The 24,572-nt window shown below is 43.2% G+C and overlaps 1 protein-coding gene across 1 annotated transcript in view; it reads right to left on the reverse strand.

The window, feature by feature from the left end:
* Nucleotides 1–10,279: 10,279 nt before the first annotated feature.
* LAPTM5 (lysosomal protein transmembrane 5) overlaps nt 10,280–24,572 on the reverse strand; it is a 42,844-nt gene continuing 28,551 nt past the window's right edge. The window contains exons 2-8 of the mRNA XM_072609632.1: nt 23,916–24,009; nt 22,666–22,742; nt 18,631–18,759; nt 14,712–14,837; nt 14,421–14,516; nt 13,941–14,033; nt 10,280–11,209 (exon numbers count right to left, since the gene is read on the reverse strand). Coding sequence (XP_072465733.1) covers nt 11,132–11,209; nt 13,941–14,033; nt 14,421–14,516; nt 14,712–14,837; nt 18,631–18,759; nt 22,666–22,742; nt 23,916–24,009 — 693 coding nt within the window. The 3' untranslated portion in view covers nt 10,280–11,131. The remainder of the gene's footprint in view (nt 11,210–13,940; nt 14,034–14,420; nt 14,517–14,711; nt 14,838–18,630; nt 18,760–22,665; nt 22,743–23,915; nt 24,010–24,572) is intronic.

Raw genomic sequence — 24,572 nt, forward strand, 5'->3', positions numbered from 1 at the left:
GAAGAGTTTGGTGCATGGGGCTGAGAAAGACGAAGAAAACAAAGTGAGACAAGAGGAAAAGCTTTTTTGTGTGTTTGCTTGTCCCAGGCAAGGATTTCTGCCCTTTTTGGATTGTCCCAGGCAAGGGTTTATGCCTTTTCTAAAAGAACTGGGGAAGTGGAAAGAAAAAGCCTCTGTGAGAGAATTGAATATGACTGTGTCCACTCTTCTCTTAAAGAATAGAGAATTAAGGGTTTCAGCCTAACTCTAAGTTGAAAACAGCAAAGAGATAGATTATAAATTCTTTGATTACATTGTTTCATTCATCATATTTGTATCTCCAGCAAACTGGCACACTTGCTGGTACATAATAGTTATTTACTAAATACTTATGGACTGAGTGAGTGATGGATCCAGTTGAATATTATCCAGTCAGGCAGTGTCCAGCAGAGACTACTCTATCCCATGGAGATTATGCGTCTGCTATAGACCTGTGTATCTATCTGAGCAGTATTCAGCTATGCAGCTTCTAGGGAAGCTGGGTCTAGCAGAGCAACATCTCTCTAAACAGCGTTATGTGAAGACTTTGAGCCTAGAGGAATGCAGGCTCAGCAGGAACAGTATAATGACAGTGCTAGAAGGCATTAAGAACCCAGCAGCTGCAAAGTTATGAGTTACTTCTCCTCAATGTTCCCTCCATGTGAGCCTCTCCATAAACATTTTTAAAAATTAAAACACCAGGAAACAAATTCCTGATCTAAGCAAAGAATAAGATCTGCGTGAACTGGTCAGATTCCAGAGTAGATTTTTTTTTTTTAATTAATGACAATCAATAGATCTTTCAGGTCCTCAGAGCTGAAGACAATGCTGTCTTGACTGCAAATTCTGTGTTTGTGTGTTCCCTATACATGTGTTAACTCTTCTCATTGATGTTTTGTGTATTTGTGGTTGAGGACATCCTAGGTTATGATGAGATGTTTTGTTGATACTTTCCTTTCTATGGGATTTCACTAAGTACCTTCAATTTGAACTCATTGTGTCATTTGGCTAACCATTAAAGGTAGGAGCACTAGTAGGGGCTCATTGAGATGTGGTTTTTAAGGATGTAGACCTAAGGAATATCACAAAACTAGAGTAATAGTTCTTGGGTGGAGAGGTGAGGGGTCCTTGCCCTTTGAGCAGAAGGAGTTCTTAACTGATCATTCTAAAAATTAATTGTATCTTTAAAGGTATGCCTTAAAGTCCTATTCTGGTGCCTCATTATGCTTCAGGAGTAACCCTGATTTCTTGCAGGTTATGCTGACAGAACCCAAACTCTGCCATGTCTCCATAGCCTGGAAGTGCATCAAATAGAAGCCTACCAACAAAGCCTGGCAAAGTCTGGAGAAACAGTGTTATATAATAGGAAGAATTCTAGACTTGGAATCAGGAGAGACGTAGGGTATGAATCCCACCTCTAATGTCGACAAGCTGTGTGACCATGGGTGCCTCAGTTCTCTCATCTGTAAAATAGGGGGCCTGTACACCTAAGCTACAAAGCTGTTATGAAGATCCAATGTGGCACAGCACACACTGGTCCTGGAATCAGACCAACTTGAAATCCAATATGGCTGCAAATACTTATTAGCAGTGTTACTCTGGGCAAATCACTTAACCCCTGTTTGCCTTCATTTCCTCAACTGCAAAATGAAGATTATAATAGCATCCACCTCTTAGGGTTGTTGTGAGGATCAAAGGTGATAATATCTGTAACATGCTTAGCACAGTCCCTGGTATACAGTAGGCTCTATATAAATGTTTATTCCCTTTCCTTCCCCCAATGAAACCTCTGGAAAGTTCTTTGCAAACCTTAAATTGTCATAGGAATGCTAACTATATTGAATTTTATAATTATCTCCAGATTGGCCTATATGGTTTTTTGGTGGGCCCCAACAACTCTAAAAGAACATCTATGAAGGTGTAAAAGGGCTGGAGTCTATGATAATGGGGCAAGAATCACACCTGTGAAAAGCTAGATCCCTAAATACATGGAAGAAGCATGTGTATTTAGAAAAAGGTCTATATTTTTCAAAGTGCCTTTCTATCCCTTTTCTCATTTGATCCTACCAAAGTGGAAAGAGCAGAAATTATCATCCCATTATTCAGATAAGGAAACTGAGGCTCAGAGAGGCAACTAGACCTGCCAAAATGATACACTGAGTCAGTGGCTGAGGTTCCATCCATCAAGGGTATAATGAATCAAATGGCAGGGCCTGAAATGCAGCTGATGGGCCCCTGACAATCCTAAAGCTCTGTTAAGAGTTCCTTAACCCCAAATGATCAAGCCAAGATGGCAGCTCACCTTCGTCACAGCTTCACTCCCTCACAGACCAGAGAAGAGGAGCATTTGAGTGATCTCCACTACCCTTAGTCCTGGTGACGAATCTTCACCAAGACCCAAAGTCCCCCAGGAAAGACTTTGGACAAGTCAATTGACCCCTCAAGAATTCAAAGCCTTCATTTGTAAAATGAAAATAATCCTATTGGCATCATTAGACTCGAAGAGATTTTATATATTTGATATGTGTGTGTATTGTGAATGTATGTATTTTTATTTACTTATTTTTAACTTTAAAGTACTAAAAAATTATGTTATTAAGGCTCAAACTTATCTATTCTCATAGAACCCATCTAAGGCTCACTTCTATCTGTTGTATATCCTTATCAAAGCGCACATTGTCTCTTCCCACTTGTTCATTCATTTGTTTAATAATCATTTATTAAACACCTACTATGTTCCAGGCACAGTGCGAAGTGCTAAGGGTATAAAAAGAGGCAAAGGATAGTACCTACCTTCCAGGAGCTTATAATCTAATAGGGGAGAGAGCATGCAAGCAAATATGTACAAAGCAAGCTGTATGCAGGATAAATAGGAAATAATTAATAGAGGGAAGGTACTGGAATCCAAAGGGGACAATGAGAACATAAGCTTCTTGAAGGTGGAAGACATTTTTTCCTTTTGCTTTGTATCCTCAGCATAGCAGGCAATTAGATGGTTTAGTGGTTAGAGTATTGGATTTGGAGTCAGGAAGACCTGAGTTCAAATCCTGATTTAGGAGTTGAACCTACTAGCTGTATGACCTTTGGCAAGTCATTTAAACTATCAGCTTCATTTTTCTCATCTCTAAAATATGGATAATAACTATTTCCCAAGGTTATTGTGAGAATCAAATGAGTTGATATTTACAAAGTACTTTGCAAATTTTAAAGTGTAAAAGAAACCCCAGCTGTTACTAGCAGAGTGCTTGGTACCTGGTAAGTGCGTAGTAAAAGCTTGTTGTTCATTTGATGGAATTGCAAAGTATTCAAGCATTTTAAGTTTTAAAACCCTTCTAGTTTTGATATTCTATGATCTGCCATTCCTTCTGGCTCAGACATTTTATGGTCTACCATCCTGAGTTCTAAGGGCCCTGCCAGCCCTGACCTTCTGTGTTCTAAGGCCCCTCCCAGCTCTGACATCCTGAGTTCTAAGGGCCCTCCCAGCTCTGACATCCCGTGTTCTAAGGGCCCTGCCAGCCCTGACCTTCTGTGTTCTAAGGGCCCTCCCAGCTCTGACATCCCGTGTTCTAAGGGTCCTGACAGCCCTGACATCCTGTGTTCTAAGGGCCCTCCCAGCTCTGACATCCTGTGTTCTAAGGGCCCTCCCAGATCTGACATTCTGTGTTCTAAGGGCCTCCCAGCTCTGCTACTCTGTATTCTAAAGTCAGTTCCAGGTATAATATTCCATAATTCTATGAAAATATTCCTGAGTGATAAGGAAGAAAATGAAGAAAGAAGTGGAGTAAAATGTGAAATAAGAGAAGAGAGAAATAGAAGGGAGAGAGAGACAAAAAGCAGAGCAACAACGTCATGAAGGGCAGAAACTAAAAAGGAAACTGGCCCCAAAGTGTTGATGGGGGAGGGACGGTGGCTGCTGGCTGCCCCTTATCACTGACCCCCAGAGGAGTGATTCTTGGAGGAGGGGAGATGGGAGGGGTCTTAGTGTTGGGGAGAAAAGAGTTCAGTGAATGTAAGGACCCAGGTACTGGCTTCCTCCCTCATGTCCTCCAGCTCAGAGAGACCTAACTGCATCCCCTGGGTGCTAGAGGAGCCAGGGTCTAGGAAGATGAATGTATCTGCAGATTGGTGTGTCAGGGCCTGTCCCTGAGCGAGCTTTGTCTCATTGGGCCTGTTATCTATCTCTCTTAACGCTTTCTAAGGAGTGGGAAGATTTAAAATAGCCAATTTGTCAGGATGCTACTGAGTGTGTAAATCTCACTTAAGTCCATGGGATAAATCAAGGCAAATCCCCATCCCACAGACAACCTTTAATCCCCACAGATCCACATTCAGGACTCCCTTTTAGTTGTGAATTCTCAGTCTTAGACCATTCTCAGCTCCTAGAGGATGCACTTGAAATCCCGTAACTTTATGTTGTTAGAAGACCTATGATCTCCTTGGTCCAATTCTGCCTGGTTGTGAGTCCAACAATCTCTGTAATCCTTTCCCTGGTCCCCAGAAAGAGAGGCCCCTGGGGACCTCTACTCAGGAGACTGAGCTCATCCTCCACTGATCTACTAAACCCGGATCAAAACCATCAAGGCTTTAGCTGTGCCAAATGTTAAATGCTCAGAGAATAGGTCTAAGTGTGACCAGATGCTTTTCCACCTGGATTAACATCAGTACCATAGCCTTAGACTGACCAGGTATCAATTTCTCTTAAGAAGTTTGAGCGCAGGTTGAGTGGCTATCCAATCATCTGGGGGAGGGGGGAGGGGGAATGGACGGGGTGAGTGAGGCCCCTCTCTGAGCCCTATCTATAAAAGGAAGAAATTGCTCTAGGTGAGACCTTCATCTCGTTGGTGCCAAGAACCCCCCTGGCAGTTGGCTGTAGTCTATGGACCCTGGCTCACAATTAGATTTGTGCCTACAATCATAACTGAAGGAAATGCTGAATTTCTGTTAGAAATTAGTAAAAGTAAAGACTTCTTTCCCATTAAAGTTCACAGATTCCCTAAAATCTACCAAAGGACCCCTGTTTAGAACTCTTCCCAGCTCAAATAATCTACAAGCCAGTTGGAGAGAACAGGTGTGAAGCGTAGTAAATTGTATCTCCCCAACAGGTCTTGTTACCTACTACATCACCACGTTTTAAGTGATTCAGCTCTACAATTTTGCGTTCTCAAGTCTCTTCTACTTGCAGCATTCTGTGTTCTAAGAGCCCTCCCAACTCAGATACCCTATGTTCTAAGGACCCTCCCAGCTTTGGCATTCTGAGTTCTAAGGACCCCCACTCCCAGCTCTGATATTGTGTATTCTAAGACCCTCCAAACTCTGATATTCTGTGCTCTAAGGACCCTCCCAAATCTGACATTTCTGTGTTCTGAGTCCTCTCAGTTCTGACATTCTGGGTTCTAAGTTCCTCCTCCACTTAGCTCTAACACTCTGAGTTCTAAGGTCCTCCCCACTAAGCTCTGGCATTCTGTGCTCTAAGGGCCCTCCCAGCACTGATATTCTGTGTTCTAAGTGCCCTCCTAGATCTGACATTCTGTGCTCTAAGGGCCCTCCCAGATCCAATATTCTGTGTTCTAAGGTCCCTCAGCTCTTACACTTGCTAAAGTCCCTTCCAATATTCCACATTTTAAGGTGCCTACCACCTCCAACATTCTGTCTGAAGGTTCCTTTCAGCTCTAACATTCAGTCTTCTCCCTTTTAACTAGTAACATGTTCAAAGGTCTTACAAGCCTTACAAGACTCCACCATTGTTCCAGATGGGGCTCTAGAGGACACCATCAGAGGAGCGTGAGACAAGGAAAGCGCCCCTGGGAGAGGGATCCTACCTATTCTCCAGGAGCATCTGTTCAGACTTTGAGCATGGCTTTTCCTCCACATATGTAAAGGCTATTGGTCTATAGGTGAGTAGGGGGAGTGTAAGTGCTATCTGTCCAGATCTCCTGCAGTAAATATATAAAAGAAGGCTCTGCTATAGAAGAGAACTTGGATTTTTTTGGGTAGGGAAGAAAGGACATCTCAGTGAGTCTCATCCATGCAAGTTCCACTCCAGCCAGGCCAGTACCTTCAATGTGTTTGCCCATGCCACGTACATCCTTACCTCATCTATGCCCCTTCCCTATAACCCAACCCTATTATAGAAGCCATTTATCCTCTCTCTGTCTCAGTTTTTTCATCTGTGAAATGACAAGGATGGACTCTATTGCAGATATCCCTTCTAGCTTTTAACATGTTGTCTTTAAAAAAATTCTGTAAACATTCTGAGATAACCAAGAGGTCAACCCCAAGAGAGACCACTGAAAAGTCGCCTACTCACCTGAGAAGTGGAAACCTGTGGGAGGAACAGAAAGGCAAGCTGAGGGGAACGTAAAAGGGGGACGAAACGCAGGGTTCCATGAGACTGAGGTAGAGAGCTATGGAACGAAGTTAAAACAACAGCCTTGGGCAAGTTTTGATCTAGATTGAGGGAAGAAGCCAGTAAGAACTATATTGTATAGTATATTTTGTTTGGCATATGTAACTCTTATTCAAGTGTCTTGTATGTGCCTCTCCCATCTCTGTTGCTGAACACAAGAGCTACTCAGTGAGGGTTGTTGAATAACATTGATTGAATTGGGCAAACTGACCCATTTGCTGCTCACTGTATACAATGGTTTATCTCTCACCTTTGTTTTTTTGCACAAGTGGTGTCTGATTCCTAGAATATACCCACTAACTGCCTTGCTTCCACCCCTTGACTTGCATTCAACAGTCAGTTCAGATGCTAAGTTCTATTCAAGATCTTACCCGATCTCCCAAGGTATTACAGCTCTCTCCCCCAAACAAAATTCTACTTTACATTTATTTTTCACTGAATCTATAAATGAATGGACTAACAAATGATGTCTCTCAAAACTTGGACTCAACATATGCAAATTCAGTACTCCATTCTCCTCTAGAGGAAGAGAAATCAACGTCTCTGTTGGCATTGTTGTAACTCCTTCACGCTCATGACAAATATGGCAGCCACCAGAGCAGGAATTCCCACCCCTTACTCCATGCTTTTGAAACTGAGGCAAAGAGAGTCTGGAGTCTGAGTCTGGAGAACAGGGTAGTGTAGAAAATGGGCAGAGCTGAGAGGAAACAGAGGCATGAGCCTCTTGTTTCTTTTGCGCAAAACCTCTCTGCCTTCAGTCATCCTCCCCATATATTTCTGTTCCAGTCTCAGAGGGTGAGACCCTTCCTTTTCCAAGTTAAACTCCCCTTGTATCATTGGTCCCAACCCTTCCCATCTTCTTTGGATGCTTGTTCCATCACTTATGTCTCTGTCTCTTTCTTTTCTATTTACTCACTGTCCACAAACACAATCAGATCTCCCTTATCCTAAAAAACAAAAATAAAAATAAAAACAAGAAAACAACCCTTCCTTTTAACCCTTCAAGCTCTCTTGTTGCCTCTAGGGTCCCTTTCATTGCCAAACTCCTGTAAATAATAGTCAACACCCATTTCTTTAGCTCTTTAGCTCCCCTCCCTCCCCATTCCCTTGCAATCTGATTTCTGACTGCATTCCTTGACTGAATCACTCAATTGAAAATGCTGAATTGTTTGATAAAAATGGTCTTTTGGTCAGTCTTCATCTTCCCTCACCTTTCTGCAGCTTGAGGTTGTGCTGGTGAGATCTAGTGGTTCTGGATACTCTCCCTTTTCTTGGCTTCCACAATGTTTCTCTTAATTCTCTGTCTTTCCATCTCTCTCTCTCTCTCTCTCTCTCTCTCTCTCTCTCTCTCTCTCTCTCTCTCTCTCTCTCTCTCTCTCTCTCTCCTTCCCTCATTCTCTAAACACTTTTTCTCAGTCTTCTTTGCTGAATCTCCATTCATCTCCCACTGTCTTTTAAGGTTCTGTCCTGGGTCATCTTCTCTCTCTACCTCCTTATCCATAACATCATCATTTCCTTTGTATTCAATTCTCTCTATTCAAAGACCTTCTTACCCAACATCTCTACATATAAGCTTTTCCCTCAGCTCTAGGGTCTCATCTCTAGATACCTATTGGGCGTCTTCACCCAGAAATCCTGCCTCCACCTCAAACTCAACACATAAAAGAACCAAATCAATTATATTCCCCTAACCCCAGCCCTCCTTCCAACCTTCTTATTTCCATTGAGTATGCCAGTATTTTGCCAGTCACCTAGGTTCAAAACCTCAGAATCTTTTTTGACCTTATATGTTACCTTTGAGGCATCTAGGTGGCTCAGTGGATAGAGCCCTGGGCCTGAAATCAGGAAGATCTGAGTTCAAAGATGGTCTTTGAAAGCTAGCTGTGTGAGTCTAGGGAAGTTACCTAACTTCTGTCTGCCTCAGTTCTTTCACCTGTAAAATGGAGACCATCACAGTATGTACATCCTAGAGTTATTGTGAAGATGAAATGAGATAATACTTGTAAAGTACCCAGCATGGTGCCTGGCACATAGTAGGCCCTAATTAAGTGTTTCCTTCCTTCCTTCCCTCCCTCATCCTTGCCAACCCTTATTGATTCTCTTTTCTCCAATGATATAACCATTGCCTTATTTCAAGTTCTAATCACCTCTCACCAGGACCCTGGCACTAACCTCCTTAATAATAGTATCCATACATCCAGCACCTCCCCTTTCCTATCCATCCTTCACATGGCTACTAAACAAATCTTCCTAAAGAACAGTTCCTACTGTGTGACTCCTCTGCTCAAACTTTCCATGGCTCCCCAGGCCTTTAGGGTAAAATAAAAAACAACTCTTTAGTCTGTCATTGGAGCCCTCCATAATTTAGGTCCAACCTGCCTTTCCAGTCTTCTTCCACATTAGTGCTCTCCATGAATTTCTATTTTCCCACTACGGATTGGACTATAATGGCTATCGCATGAACTCAACATTCCATTTCCTTCCTTAATGCATTTTCCCATGCTGCCTCCATGCCTGCAGGATGCTCTTTCCTCATCAGTACCTCTCAAGATCCTTCTTACTTCAGAGTGCATCTCATGTGGCTCCTTTTCCATAAGGAACCATCCTTGGTCCCAACCCCCACTCCTTTAGTGAAAATGTTTCTTCTCCCTCCATTTTTCCTGAAGCCTTTTATGTGGCTGTCTCCTTTCCCTCATCAAATGATACCTTGTATTATGCCTGTCCATGTACATGTTGTCCTTCCCACTGCCAAGTAAAATATAAGCTTCCTGAGAGAGGGGACCATCCCTTTTTTCATCTGTATATCCCCAGTGCCCAATACAATTATTTATATGTGCAATTCACTTAAAAAGGAAGGAAACAAGCATTTATTAAGTACCTACTGTGTGCCAGGCACTTTATAAAAAAATTATCTCCTTGATCCTGGGAGGGAGGTGCCATTATTATCCTCATTTTACAATTGAGAAAACTGAGGCAGACAGAAATTAAGTGACTTGCCCATAGTCACATAGCTAGAAAATGTCTGAGGTCAAATTTGAACTCAGGTCTTCCTAACTTAAGCACTGTAGTCACTATACCACTTAGCTGCCTTGATATATGTGTTGAATTGAAGTGATAGTTCAAGTAGAGGAATAATCAGGAATTGGTCTGATAATAATCACCCCTCAACTAGGTTCTATTATTTCCTGCACTATTAACTTGATGTGTGACGCTGGGTAAATCATTTCCCTCTTCTATCCTCCTCTGCCAAAGGGGAGAGTTGAGCTAGATGGTCTCTTCCAGTTCTGACATTCCATGAGCTTTGAATTCCATTCTTGGGAAAAAACGACACAGGCATGTCTGTTCCTGTACCCTGCTAGGGGCAGCTAGGTGGTGCAGTGAATAGAGCACCAGTACAGGAGTCAGGAGGATCTGAGTTCAAATCTCCCCTCAGACACTTGACACTCACTAGCTGGGTGACCTTGGGCAAGTCACTTAACTCCAATTGCCTCATCCTGGGTCATCTCCAGTCATCCTGATGAATATCTGGTCACTGGATTCAGATGGCTCTGGAGGAGAAGTGTCACTGGATTCAGATGGCTCTGGAGGAGAAGTGAGGCTGGTGATCTGCACAGCCCTCCCTCACTCAAAACAAAGTCAAGTACAAGTCATGTCATTATTTCTCTGATGGCATGGTCTTCTTTGGCAACGAAGGATGAACACACAAACTTCCCTGACCCCCCTATCTCCATGGTTCTGTGTATGCACCAAGTATCTTAGAAGGGCCTCAGAATGGGAGGGAAGTGGGAGTTTTTGGTCCTAAGAAAAATTAGCCACTGGAGCGTTCACGTTTCAATAATTGAACCAGTCATAGAGAAAGCTTTAATGCAATTTTAATGAAACCCTTCTCTGTTTCATATGGAAAGCAACTATACCTGGCCCAAAAGCCTGGTCCACCCAACCTTTTTCCCTCCACTTAGGCCCAGCGCTCCTGGGCTCCCCGTACCTAGCCCTCCTCTCAGGCTCCATCAGAGGGGCCATCAACCAGGCCACTCAAACCTTCATCAGAAGCAGTAGCCAACAGGGAAATGATTCTGAAGGAAGGAGGGGGCATGATTCTGGTCTAGAGCCTTCCAGACCTTACCACCACAGCAGTTGTGGTGAGGACATGACCCTATGCATTCAGTCAAGCAGCAAAACACATGAACTCCAGGGCTGGGGTGACTGTTGGTTCACTCAGTCACTACAGTTTGATTGCAGTGAAAGCTATTTGACCGAATTAACCATTGTGGGGCTGAAATGACTCATGCCGTTATTAACCAGATTGTCCAATGGATTCACCTAGGAGGCAGCATGGCAGCCATGCTGATGGAACACAGAATTTAGAGTCAAAGGACTCGGGTCAGAATCCCAGTTCCACCATTTATTATCCGTGCAACTCTGGTCACGAAGCTTTCTTTTTCTGGGCCTGAGATTTCTCGTCTGTAAAACGAGAAGGTTTAGAACAAATGATATGAAAGGTCCCCTCTAACATCGGCCACAACCGTTCCTCCTACTGATGGCTATCAACCACAGACCCTGAAGGGGTGAAAGAGACCAGAGTTCTACCGGGGTTGGGAGGAAAACAAACACATCTGGAAGGAAGCCGGACAGTAACGGGGGGGGCCACTTAAAGCAAAGAGAAGCATCTGTAGCAACGTGGCCGAGGGGAACAGGGAACTACGCGGCTCACACGGCCGAGTAGGGGGGCGGGGCCAGATCCTTGGCAGGCATTGCCACAGCTTCCTCATAGGTCGGCAGGAGCACCTAGGAGGAAGAGATAGATGGATGATAAATGCAAGGAAGCTGGGACTCATTCTGGGCCTCTGCTCCCCAGCTGGGTCCCAGCACCAGAAATTCCTAGAGAATCCTAGGATCTCAGAGTGTCGAGGGACTCTAGAAACCCCATATGTGATCAGGGGTGTTCTCTCCAACACCAACACCAACTTCCTCCAAAAGTCATTATATGACCTCTTCTTGAAGACCTCAACTCACAGGGAACTCATTACCTTTCAAGGTAGCCTGTTACATTGTCAGTCAGTTAACAAGCATTGCTTAAGTGCCCACCACATACCCACAAAATTTTTCTTTGTGTTATGCCTCACTATAAGTTCTTTCTATTTCTGCCCTCTAGGGCCAGGCAGAATAAATCAAATCCCTCTTCCATGAAGATAACCCTTAACTACTTAGGGACCTCAGTCTTGTCTTTTCTCTAGTCTCCTCTCTTCCAAGAGAAAAAAAACTCACTTCCTAAAACTAATAGACATATAACTTGTCCTATTTTAGTTGTGGTTCAGTTATTTCAGTTCATTCAGTTGTTTCCGAGTCTTCCTGACCCCATTTGGGGTTTTCTTGGCAGATTTACTGTTGTGCTTGCAATTTCCTTCTCCAACTCAGTTTATAGATGAGGAAACTGAGACAAAAAACAGGGTTAGTGACTTGTCCAGGGTCACACTAAGCTACTAAGTGCCTGAGGTTGGATTTAGACTCAGGCAGTCTTGACTCCAGACCCTGTACTGTGTGCACTATGGCACCACCTAGCTGTCCAAACTTGTCTGAGATTTCCTTCATTATCTTGCCCTCCTTCCTCTGAATATCTACCTTGTCAAAAATCTATCCTAAAATGTGTTGGCCAGAACTAAAAATACTCCAGAAGTGGTCTGACCAGAGCAGAAGAGAGATGACTAGCAACTGTTCACTTCTATATTGGGGATGCCTGAATTTCATTTACTCTTACAGCTGCAAAGTCCCAGCTGACTCATAACAAACTCTTGTGAACCACCAAAAAAAAAACCCCAATCTTTTCCCCATGAACTGCTTTCTAGTCACCTCCACCCTGAGAAATCTATTATTAGTGCACTTGAATTTGTTTCTTTTGTTTGATAGAAAAGTCTTCCTTCAATTGTTCTGAAATCTGCCTTCCCCCTCCCCCATGTCTCCCCATTGCTCCCAGGTCTGCACTCTCTGAAGTCAAGGAAAATAAGTCTAATCTTAGATACATATATGTATATATACATATGTGTGTGCATGGAGGCACATGTGTGTATTTACACATACATGTATGTATACACCTATATACATAAATATGTGTATATATGTGCAGTTCATTTTAAAACAATAGTAATTCAAGTGTAGAATCTTGCATTTTCCCCATTAAATTCCATTTTATCAGCTTTGTCCCATGCATTCCAACCTGTTGAGACCTGGGAGTAAACATATAGGCTATTGCTTAAATCTTTATGTCACCAGCAGATTGAATAACCAGGTCAACTATTTATTCATCCAAATAATTGATTTTCAAAATTGAAAACAGGACCCAGGAAGTCCTTATTAAGAAAGGATCCTCAGTTATTTGACCTGGGGTCAATATTAGACAGTTCAGTGTAGTGGAAAATCATTGGCTTGAAAGGCAGATTTCCTTCTAGTGCTGTGATCTGTGAATTTGCAAAGGCTGATTTCAAGTATTTGAAGGACAAACCAGGGAGTAATGGATGGAAGCTCCAGAGAGGGAGATTTAGATGAGAGATCAGTCAGGAAAATCTTCACAATTAGAAGTATCCAGCTATATGATTCAGTGGATAAAGCACTGGACCTGGAGTCACAAAGTTGTTGCTGTTGAGTGGTTTTTCAGTTGTCTGATTTTTTGTGACCTCATTTGGGGTTTTCTTGGCAGAGATACTGGAGTGCTTTGCTATTCCTTTTCCAGCTCATTTTACAGATGAGGAAACTGAGGCAAACTGAGGGTGAAGTGACTTGTCCAGGGTTACCCAGCTAGTAGGTGTCTGAGGCCAGATTTGAATTCAGGTCTTCCTGATTGCACGTCTAGTGTTCTAGGTACTGTCACTTGGCTGCCCCAAAGGGAAGAGGACATTAAAAATGTAGGTGGGTCCAGTGCCTTTTGAGAGACAAATGGAAACACTGGTTGAATTTTGTTTTAAGACTAACTTCAGGGGCACCGAGGTGACACAGTGGATAGAGCACTGGCCCTGGAGTCAGGAGGACCTGAGTTCAAATTTGCCCTCAGATACTAGCTGTATGACCCTGGGCAAGTCACTTAACCCTAATTGCCTCAAAAAATTTATATTAACTTCAGCTTCCCAGCACTCACTCTCTCCCTTCCCCTAAGGTTCCTGAAGGTCAAATTTAGAAGACGTAGAACTAGCCATTTCCATGCCAAGGATAAGCAGCACCAAACCTGCCCTCAATTCAGTTGAAGTAGGATAGGGAGAAGAGACTGAGGCCACTGGCATAAGGGAGGGAAGGAGGAGGAGACCAGACTTGGGAGGAGCTTAGTTAGCCAGCAGTCACTGAGAGGAGGAAATTGCTACCAGGTAGCAACCCATTTTGCTAATTTTTTTCTTGCTAATCAAGTTCCAGTCACCATATTGTTTTTACATTGCTACAGATTTGAAAGTATTAAAACACCCCTCAAATATTTCTACCCTAAAGCAAAACCCTCCTTGTCCCACCCTAGTTGTAGCTTAAGCTAAATGCTCACCTTGTGGAAGATGTTGGTATTGACTTTGTCCTCAACTCTATTTAGGGATTTTATGTACTTATAGCATCTCCAAACACATTTGAACATGTAGACCTGAAAAAAATTGACTGGAGTTCAGAGTATGAATCATAAAACCCCACATCCTGCTGGGGATGGGATGGAGAGGGAACACATTCAGTACCTAAGACCTCGGTGTAATCGATTTTATTGGATCAACACTGTTCTAAATAGGACTGACCCAGAATACTAAGAGACTTCTTTGGTTCCCTGGGATGGTGGGAGACAGAGGGAGGAAAGAAAGTCAAAAGGAGAAGCAGAGGCAAGGAGTTACAATGATAAATTTTCCCAGTTTCAGTAATTTGCCATGAGCTATCCTTGGGCCCCACCAGCCCAGACCCCTGGGACTCAGAATTCTATAATGTGCACCCTAAGCAGCTGTGGCAGAGAGGGAGGGGCAAGGCAAAGGGGAACATTACATACCTTCAAGATAAGGACAATGATGAATGCAATGGAGAATCCAATCATCAGCTTGACAAATTGGTCTTGAGTTATGCCTTCTCGACTTGGGAGATAATTCTGCAACAGTCACAGGGACAGATGTCATTGACTGTTATTTAGGGAACCATCTGACAACCTGAACTGAGCCACCATCACTTCTAACCCAGGATCTTGGCCATGCCTAAGCACCTTAGAGGTGGATGTCTATTTCATCTCCACCCTAAGTAGCTCAGGCCAAGGTCAACACTAAAATCCTCCAGCAAAAGCACTCACCATATGGTTCATGGACTTAAAGTTGAGGTACGTAGGGACCTCCATGTAGGAGCTGCAGAGGGTCAGGATGCTGAGACAGAAATCCAGCAACTGCAGAGCCATGAGGGGGACTTTGAAGGGCCCTTTCTGGAGAAGGAAGGAAGAAGAGAAAGGAACGAAGGTTGACGTTACTTGACAGACTAATCCAGGACCAGGAATGAACTCTAGGCACATAGTAGAAACTCAGCAAATGCATGCTGAAATGGTTCAAAGATGAATCAATAAAGAATTTGACTGTACTTAAACATTGTATTTCTTTGAATCTTGTTCTACTTGCATGTTCATTTAAAAACAGTGATAAGATGCTATGCTTTCTTGTTGTTGTTTTAATGAAGAATTGCTTTTTAGAGAGGAAGCATAACTGGTTTGGAAAATATTGTTTTCTCATTTCTCCTGGCTATGGGAAGGCTACCTTTTTGAATTTTGAGGCCAATGGAGCAGCTAGGTAGGATGCTGGACTTGGAGTCAAGAAATCCTGAACTCAAATCTTATATCAGACACTTAATAGCTGGTGTCATGGAGGCAGAAATGGCTCAGTGAGTTCACTGAGATCTGAGACCTGAGTTCAAATCCAGCCTCAGACACCTACTGGCTGTGTGACCCTGGGCAAGTCATTTAACTTCTGTTTGCCTCACTGCGCTGGAGAAGGAAATGGCAAACCACTCCAGTGCCTTTGCCAAGAAATCTCCATGGGCAGTATTGGTGTCCATGGGGTCACAAAGAGTTGGACATAACTGAACAACAATAAAAATGGACATAATAATCCCTACTTCTCAGCATTGTTGGAAGGATAAAATGAAATAATATTGATAATGCACTTTACAGATCTGAAACACTATATAAATGCTAGCTAACTGTTGCTACCATGGCTCAGGAGCTCCTGTCTGTCAGATAATAATAGAAAGGGAAGACATAGCACTTAACAAGGAAATAATCAGCTCAGTTTTACTAACCTACACCTAAAAAGCAGTAACAAAACCTGGCAGGTAGTGACCCAAGCCTATAATCTCTACTATTAGGCAGTCTCTTCCATCTCTGCCTCCCCATCTTCTCTTTGGGGGGGGCTACAAATCCCCAGTTCCTTTTACCGATCCTTAGGGGACCTAGGTTTCCAGGGTTCTCAAAATTTTGATCAGTCTTCTCTGGATGTGATGCTGTTGGCCAATGTTGTTCTAAATCATAATAGCTAACATTTAGACAGGACCTACTACATGCCAGGCACTGTGCCAGGCACTTTCTATAATTTGATCCTCACAACAACCCTGAGAGGATGGCACTATTATTATATCCATTTCACAGATGAGGAAACTGAGACAAGGGTTAAATGACTTGCCCAGGGTCACACAACTAGTACATCTCTGAGGTCACATTTGAACTCGGGTCTTTCTGACTCCAGGTCCTACACTCAGTGTAGTATAGAGCCCTCTATCTGCCCCACATCTTCTAAATGCCATTGGTGCCTAAGATTCAATCCAATACACACCAGATATGGTTGATGCTGCACCTCTACCATTGTTACATGAGATCACGTTAGCTTTTATTACTTCCATATCACACTGTTGACTCATAAGGAGGTTATAGGCATCTAAAACCCCAAGTTTTATGATTACTGTTTAACCACACACCACTTCCCCCCTTCCTACCCCTTCAATTCTATACTTGTGCAGCCGATTTTTTTCTTAACCCAAATGTCAAGCTTCACATCTATCCCTATTAAATTTCCTGTCATTAGAAGCAGCCCATCATTCTAGCCTGCCAAAGTCTTTTTGCATCCTAATTCTGTTATCTAACATGTTAGCTGTCCCTGCTGGCTTTGGACCATCCAAAGATCTGACAAACAGACCATCAATGCCTCCATCAAAGGGACAGTTGAAAATGTTGAGCAGAAAAGAGCTGAGCCATGACGCTCACCCCTGCTCGCCTCAATGCCAGACTCCACCTGACTGCTTAATTAAGGCATTTTTAAAGAAGAGTTTGAAGAACAAGGATTGAAAAAAGGGTGCATGCTTTATAATCTGCTGGGACTATCTCACACTATGATTTTGTGGTCTGACATTTTCTGTTCTAGTGTTCTATGGTCTGAGCTTAAAACCTTCCCAGTCTAAGGGAAGTCTATGGACTGTATGAGTCCATAGAAATGGACTTTCAAAGTGGCCTTCAATTAGCCAGAAAATTCAGATCGTCAGGGCAATTGATTCCCCCAAAGATTCTGATAGTTCAAAACATCTGAAATTTAAGAGAAGTGGGCTTACGTCTAACCTATGGTTTTTCTCTTTTCATTCACTACCCACACCAACTTTTCAGGAAGATTTTAATTCACCCACTTGCCAGTGACTGCCCTGCTGGCTAGTTACTTTGCTCATTAACCCTATCCCTTCCATCTGACTGCATCCCACCTGCCTTGCTATAGAACCAGAGACATCTGTCCTGTATTTTTTTTGTTCAACCAGGATCCCCACCCACACAGAGCTCCTAGCTCTATAACTTGCCCAGAATTGAGTTCAGGTAAGGAATCCTTAGGCAAAAATCTGAGAGTTGCACGCCTAGCCCTAGCCTGATCCTCTGCATAATACTGAGGATTTCTGTGAACCACAGAGAATGAATTTTTCTGGTATTAAAAAGTATGCATTTGCATTTCCCTTTTTTTGTTGGAAAGGTGGGAGTCTATGGACATGGAATATTACATGTACTGTCCAATTAAGTCAAGGTTTTGGCTTTTGTTTAAATACGTTTCCCCTTTGTCCCAAAGGAAGACTCCACTGGAAGATGGAGAGGAAACAGTACATTTTGAAAACTATGATATTAAAACAAAAGGCATAGCTAAAACTTTGAAGATGGTTTTTCAAATAGAAAATATAAGATGATAAAAATTCCTATGAATTAATACTGTTTAAACACATTTGAATGCTGTTGATGAGAAGGCCGATTTTCTGCTTTATAAAGTAGGTAAGTATACCACACATATGGCTTCCTCCAGGAAGGACATCTCAACCAAAAAAAAAAAAAAAAGGTTCTATTTCATTTAGAAAGACCAGCAAAAAATGCTTTCCCAATTTGCCATTCCCTTCTCCAGCTTATCTTACAGATAAAGAAACTGAGGCAAACAGGGTCAAGTTACTTTCTCAGGGTCACACAGTCAGTAAAGGTCTGAGGCTGGATTTGAACTTAAATTCTCCTGACTCCAGGCCAGCACTCTATTCACTGAGCACATTTACCATTTTACCAGTGTTATCATAAAGCATTCCTACTGATTCCAAAGACCCGAGGATAAGCATCAGTCAGAAGAGGATGGAAAGGTGGGTATGGGTAGGCTGTAACATATAAACAGTAAGAACTCCAAAATGGGACAAGATTAAACAGTAACTAATTAATTACATATCAATAAAATTAATTAAATAGTGTCATCAAGGATAAACATGGTCTGGTCAGGTGGAAAGAGCAACGGTGAACAGAGCACTCCACTGATAGCCTTGTGACCTCTGAAAAAATGGAGGAAGGGCTCCAAAATACCAAGTGGATCCCCTGGGACAAATGTTGGGGATGACATAGATAACAGTTGAGCTGTATAGGAAAAGTAGGCATATGGGAGTTTCAATCTGCATCATTGATGGGAATTTCCAATCAATGAATCTCCAGTGGAGTAGTGAGCCCAAAGAAATCATAGAAGAAAACTTTTACCAAAGAGAAAAAAATTTTTTTAAATAAAAAAGGAAAATGTGCTCTCACCAAAAGTCACATTATGAAGTCTTGTGCCCCCACGAAAATATATCCTGTGTGTTTAAGCTGCCTGCCTCACCGACCTCAGTCCTGTCATCATCCCGACCTCTAGCTATGGTCCAGAACTCCAGGCATAAACTGGTCTAGGAGGCTGGTTACTCACCATTCGACTACGGGAACCAAACTTCAGATAGGCAGGGAGTTCAATGTAGGAACCCAGCAGCGTGAGGAGACACAGGAGAAAATCCATGATTTGCAGAGACAAGAAGGGCAAAAGATGTCGCTCCCGGTTCTAAAGAAAATTTTAAAAAAAAAGAGTTTTCCAACTGCCAGTCTTTCCTTCTTGAAGAACAGATGCTTCCAGTCCTCACAAGAATACCACCAAGGAAGGAAGGAAGGGCATCAATTAACTGACTGATCATGAAGGAACCTTGAGTCTACAGAAGGGAAGGCCTCTCAACTTCTAGAAAGATCGAGTGCCTCTGGATGCCCAGCATGGAAGCAATGGATACATTGGAAAGAACACTCAGATCCCACATCTGAAACTTTCTGAGTAATCTTGGTAGTCATTCTGGACCTCAGTTTCCTCATATGTAAAATGATGGGTTGGAACAAGAAGGGATTTGGGGATCTCTTCCAACTCTCAATCTACAACCTCGTGATACTTATCACCAAGCCATGGAAATGGTCTGCAAAATTTAGTCTATTGCCAGTTCTTTTAGGCAAAAAGATTTTGGAGGGGGGTTTTGACCTGAATCATCCTAGGGATGGATCACTGTCAAGTCTGCAAATGCCTGTGACACTGCTCATTTATTGCCCCGAGCCCTTTCTGACCTCTTTTTCCACTTGGCAGACCTAGAACCAGCCTAGGCATCCAGGGCCATGATGTCACCCTGGTTGGGACAGAGTCAACCTCGGCCCCTGCCCTACATCATTCCTTCTTCCTCTTTCTGTGTTGTTCTTCTCCTCCATCTCCCAGAGTTACCTCATTTTAGAGTCTCAGTATCTTTTGCTGCTAAATATACTTGTGTCCAAAGTGAAAAGAGTAAAAGGACCTAGATTCTAATCCCAGTTCTGCCCTTTGGGCAAGTCTAAACCTCTCTCACTTGGTTCCCTCATCTACAAAATGAAGTGATTGGACTGTGATTTTTAAGGGCCCTCTCAGCTCTAAATCAGTGATCTTATGATCCTGTGAAACCACCCAAGCCTTCTAATTGTTCTTTGGTCATCTTTTAAGTTATGTCTGACTCTTCATGACCCCATTTGGGGTTTTCTTGGCATAGATGCTAGAGTAGTTTGCCATTTCCTTCTCCAGCTCATTTTACAAATGAGGAAACTGAGGTAACCAGGGTTAAGTCACTTGTCCAGGATCACGCAGCTAGTAAATGTCTGAGGCCAAATTTGAACTCAGGAAGATGAGATTTCCTGACTCCTGAACTGACACTCTATCCACACCAATATCTAGCTGCTCTGGAACCAACACAGGCCTTCTACCATCAAACCCTAAAATGATCTGTCCTTCTTGTTCCAGGCCCAAAGCCTTCATCCTTTTGGTTCCCTGGTATCATCCAATAATACTGCTAAAAAGCAACTTATCTCATGGTTGCTGCTAAAGTATGAGTAATAAGTAGATTATAAGTATTTTCCCTCCCAGAATTCTGTGTGTTTGTTAACCCAAAGGGATGACTATCTAACGGTCTAATCTCAAGCAATGTGACAGACAGCTTGAAATTATCTGATGGTAAGGGGAGCTGACTGTTTGATCCCTACTCCCTTTGGACTCCCTTTTTCAGGACCTCTCTCCCCACTGATGTCCTCTGAGGTACATTGTTTATTGGCTCTGTGTGTTTCCTGGGTTGCAAAGGCAGAGAGGAGAGATAGTTCCTCTTTCCAATGATGCTGAGTCAAAAGTCCCATGATGAGGCCCCACAGATGCAACAGAACACCAGCCCATTGTCAGTCTCTCCTCCATTTCCGGAGCATGAGATAGGAGCTTATCTATTCTTCCCCCTAGAAGTCTCGTGGCCAAAGAGAGGGGGCAAGTAGAGTCTGTGTGATGGGAAAGAAACCTTGGCCTTGCCTCCGTGGCCTGAGGGCCTGAGCCCTAGGCCAGGGGAGGTCCGCAGATAAGGGGGTATAGTCAAAGCACCACTAACCCACTATGTCATCTTAACCTAGCTATTTCTCTTCCTGAGTCTCAGATTTGTCCTCTGTCCAGTAAGGATAATAATCCCAGATCACAGGGTCATTGTGAGGGATTCAATGAGATTAGCTATGAAAGGGTTCTAAAAATTATTGGTGCTAGATATGTGTAAGGGCCTAGTGTTATTAAGATTAATGATTATCCCAGTCTTTTGATGAATTCCCACCATAAACTCATGACCAGGATGCCACTAAAGCTATCCAAGACCAATAAAGACAGAAAATGACTCTTGGGTCCAGTGGTACAGAGACTTTTTGAAGATTTGCTGGTGGACCCTTGGTCTAGGGCCATATCTTGGTGAGCCCCCAAATAATCCATTGCAGGTTGCTAGGCCTGTGCCAACAGGGTAGCTACAGAGAACTGGATTCCCACAGGAATATGGCTACTTCCTCCCCAGTGGGATCTAAGTGGTGGCTCAGTGGTCAGATATAACAGTGGCCCCAAAAGAAGCTTTCACACCAATCCCCAAATTGTTATTTTCATGGTGCTGTGTAGACATCCTTTAACACAGCTGTCTGCCTATAATTGCATCCTTAGGTCTTTTTCAGAATTTGGTTCATTCTAAACATGCCCCATTTCCGTTACTTGCCCATCCTTGGCCAAGTCTACAGCACCCAGGAAGTCAAGAACATTTCTCTTTTTGAGCTTTTGTGTGCCTGCTCTTTCCTCTTCAGTGTCCCAGCTCCCTGACAAGTATCTAGTGTCCCCAGAGGACATTGGTGGGACCGACCCAGGTCTGTCTGACTCCAAAATAATCCCTCCTACTCTCTTTCTTCCTCCCACAAAAACTTTCTTCTTGGTGGCTCTACTCTCAGTAATTGCCAGGAAACTAAGGCTCCCCTTAAGAAACTCACTCACATTTACAGAGAAATGAATAACAGTTTCCTGTGCTGTCCCACCCAAGGAGGTTTGCTTTGCAATAGAGAACACATGTCTTAATTCAAAGAAATGAATTTCCATTGATAGGATTTCAAGCATTCTGGTGGGCCAGCAGAAAAGAAAATTTGGAGTTAATGTGGCAAGGGCAGGGGGGATGGGGGTTCCCAGAAAGATAAAAAGCATTTTAGCAATTATTTTCTCATTTTGATCTCCACAACAACCCCCTAAGGCAGGCAAGGCAAGCATTACTTTATCCATTTTAAAGATGAGTAAAACTGAGGCTCAGAGGGAGAAAGTTAGTTGACCAAGGTCACAGGAAAAGTAAGGAGTTGAACCCTGGTCTACCGACTTCAAAACTCCTGTTTTTTGCACTATTTTAGTGCCTCTTAGTCAGTTAGATGAGATAGTAGGTAGAAGTAGGAGCTTGAAGATAAGAGAGCTTAACTTTAGATCCCACCTTAGACACTTAGAAGCTGTGTAACCTGGACAAGTCATTTAACCTCTGTCTGCCTCAGTTTCCTCCTCTGTAAAATGGAAATAAACAGCAGCCACTTCCCAGGATTATTGTGAGGATGAAATGAGGCATTACATTTAAAGTGCTTTGCAAATTTTAAGTTATATAGATACTAGCTATTAGTATTTCTTTGCACTCTATAGATAATCATCTATTGGATGTATCTACTTATCTATGTGAATTCTCAAATAATCCATTGTAGATCCACTCAGGTTACCAGCTCTGTAGTAAGAGGAGGCCACAGAGAAGGAGATTCCCTCAGAAAGATGGCAACTTAATCCTCAATGAGATCCAAAGTGGTTAAATATAATGGCGGCCCCCAGAGCCACCCAGCAGAGAATGGAGACTTGGAGTCATCTGTGCTTCCTACATGCACAGACACACACACACACATACACACACACACACACACACACACACACACACACACACACACACACACACACACTTTCCCCAGAATCGATGAACCTTTGAAGCCAGTGGGTTCTGCTCCACCGTGAGCTCTCCAGGTAAGTAAGCTTCTGAGCTGTCCAGCTCATCAGCAGGATAGAGAGGGGTTTCTGGTCCAGTGTTAATGGGTTGTACCACTGGCTGCCTCTTACCTTGAGTACGCCATAGAGCAGGCTCACACTGATGATGAAGAGCATGACGATGAGCAGGAAGCTGGAGGCAATGTCCGCTGCAAACCAAGGGAAAGGACAGTCAGGAGTCTGGAGTCAGAAAACCTGGATGCCAGTGAGGGTGCTGCCTCTTTCTAGCTCCGGGATCCATAGCTCAGCAATCTAATCCCTCTCCTCCTCAGTCTTTTTTCATGTGTCTAGGTTTTCTTCTAGTTCTGCATTTCTGTTCTGATCTGATTTGACCTGATCCAAGATGAGCAAGGTCAGGGAGTAAAAAGCATTAAGAGATCTAGGTTCTATTACTACTTTAATGTGTGACTTTGGGGGAGTCACTTCCTCTCTTTGAGACTCAGTTTCCTCACCTGTAAAATGAGAGTTGGAACTGAATCATCTCTAAGATTCCCTCTCTAACTATTAAATTGGTCCAATTAATCAACAAGCACTTACTGCACACCAGCCACTTCACTAGCCATTGGGGATACAGAGACCAAGGGAGAGATCATGCGCATAGAAAGGGTCTTTGAGGTCCCTTCCAGTGCTAGAGCTCTGATCTTTGGTATGTACAAACTACACAGGGGGCAGTGAGATGGTATCAGAAAGTACTGAGTTCAAATGCAGCCTCAGACACTTAATAGCTGGGTGACCCTAGGCAAGTCACTTGATCTCTGCTTTCCTCATCCGTAAAATGAGGATGATGATAATAGCAACTACCTCCCGGGTTGTTGTGAAATCTCAAATGAGATAATATTTGTAAAAAATTTAAAAATCACTTAGCACAGTGCCTGGCATATACTAGGCACTACTTAAATGGATGCTATTATTATTGTTATTAAATACAAGACAATTGTGAGGAGGGTGAGAGACACTTGTAGCTGGGTTTTAAAGGAAATGAGATTCTAAGAGTCCAAGATGAGGAGGGAGGGCACTTCAGACATGGAGAACAGCCAGAGCAAAGACGCAGAGATGGGAGATGGAAGGTCATGGTGCTCAATAGTGAAAAGAGCTGGCTTGCAAACTTTCTGTCACTGGAAGTAGATCACCCAGAAAATTCGTGAATGACAACAGCTGGTGAATGCCCCAGGACCCATGACTCCTGGCCCCAAGGACTGACTAGGCTGCCCCCCAGACAGCCCTAGCTCAGGTACTGTTCCTCCTCCTCATCCTCCTCTTCCTGCTCCTCCCGCTCCTCCTCCTCCTCCCTCAACCTCCACCTCTCTTCCCCAGGGACATACCAATCTTGTAGTAGGATGTCTGTAGGATTTTGCAGTATCCTTTGCCAGTAGCCACCTCCACTGAGTGCTCAATGAGAAGCAGCACACTCATCACCTAAAGAAGGCAGAACAGAGCTAGTTGGGGGAAACGAGGTCACTGAGCACCCACTTCTAACTGGATCAGCCCTTTAGAAGCCAGTGGTGACCACAAACTCAGAACATGGAGTGATGGATCAAAGTAGGAAAAATGAGGGGAGAGGGAGGGGAACTCCAGTGGTGGCAGATCTAAGAGCCCTGGATAGCCTTGGAGTCTCAGTACCCCCACCCAGTGCCCATGACAGCCCAAAGCACAACTGAATCCAATTCAACATTTATTAAGTTGTATTTGGAGTCATCCCAGCTCTATCACTTGAATCAATCAATCAGCATTTATTAAGTGCCTACCATCATCCAGGCCCTATGTTAATCAATGGGGTGCAAGTACAAAGGAGAGGTAGGCTTGTTGTTAAGCAACCTACATTGTACTGGAAGAATACAACATGTCTGAGGGTAAGTAAATGTAAGGTGTATGTGTGTGTGTGTGTGTGTGTGTGTGTGTGTGTGTGTGTTTATGGGAGAATGGGGCTAGCAGCAACATCTGAGCCATCATGAAAAGTTATTTGAGGGATGTGGCACTTT

This window comes from Notamacropus eugenii, chromosome 5, assembly GCF_028372415.1.
Source record: "Notamacropus eugenii isolate mMacEug1 chromosome 5, mMacEug1.pri_v2, whole genome shotgun sequence".
NCBI classification, from domain to species: domain Eukaryota; kingdom Metazoa; phylum Chordata; class Mammalia; order Diprotodontia; family Macropodidae; genus Notamacropus; species Notamacropus eugenii.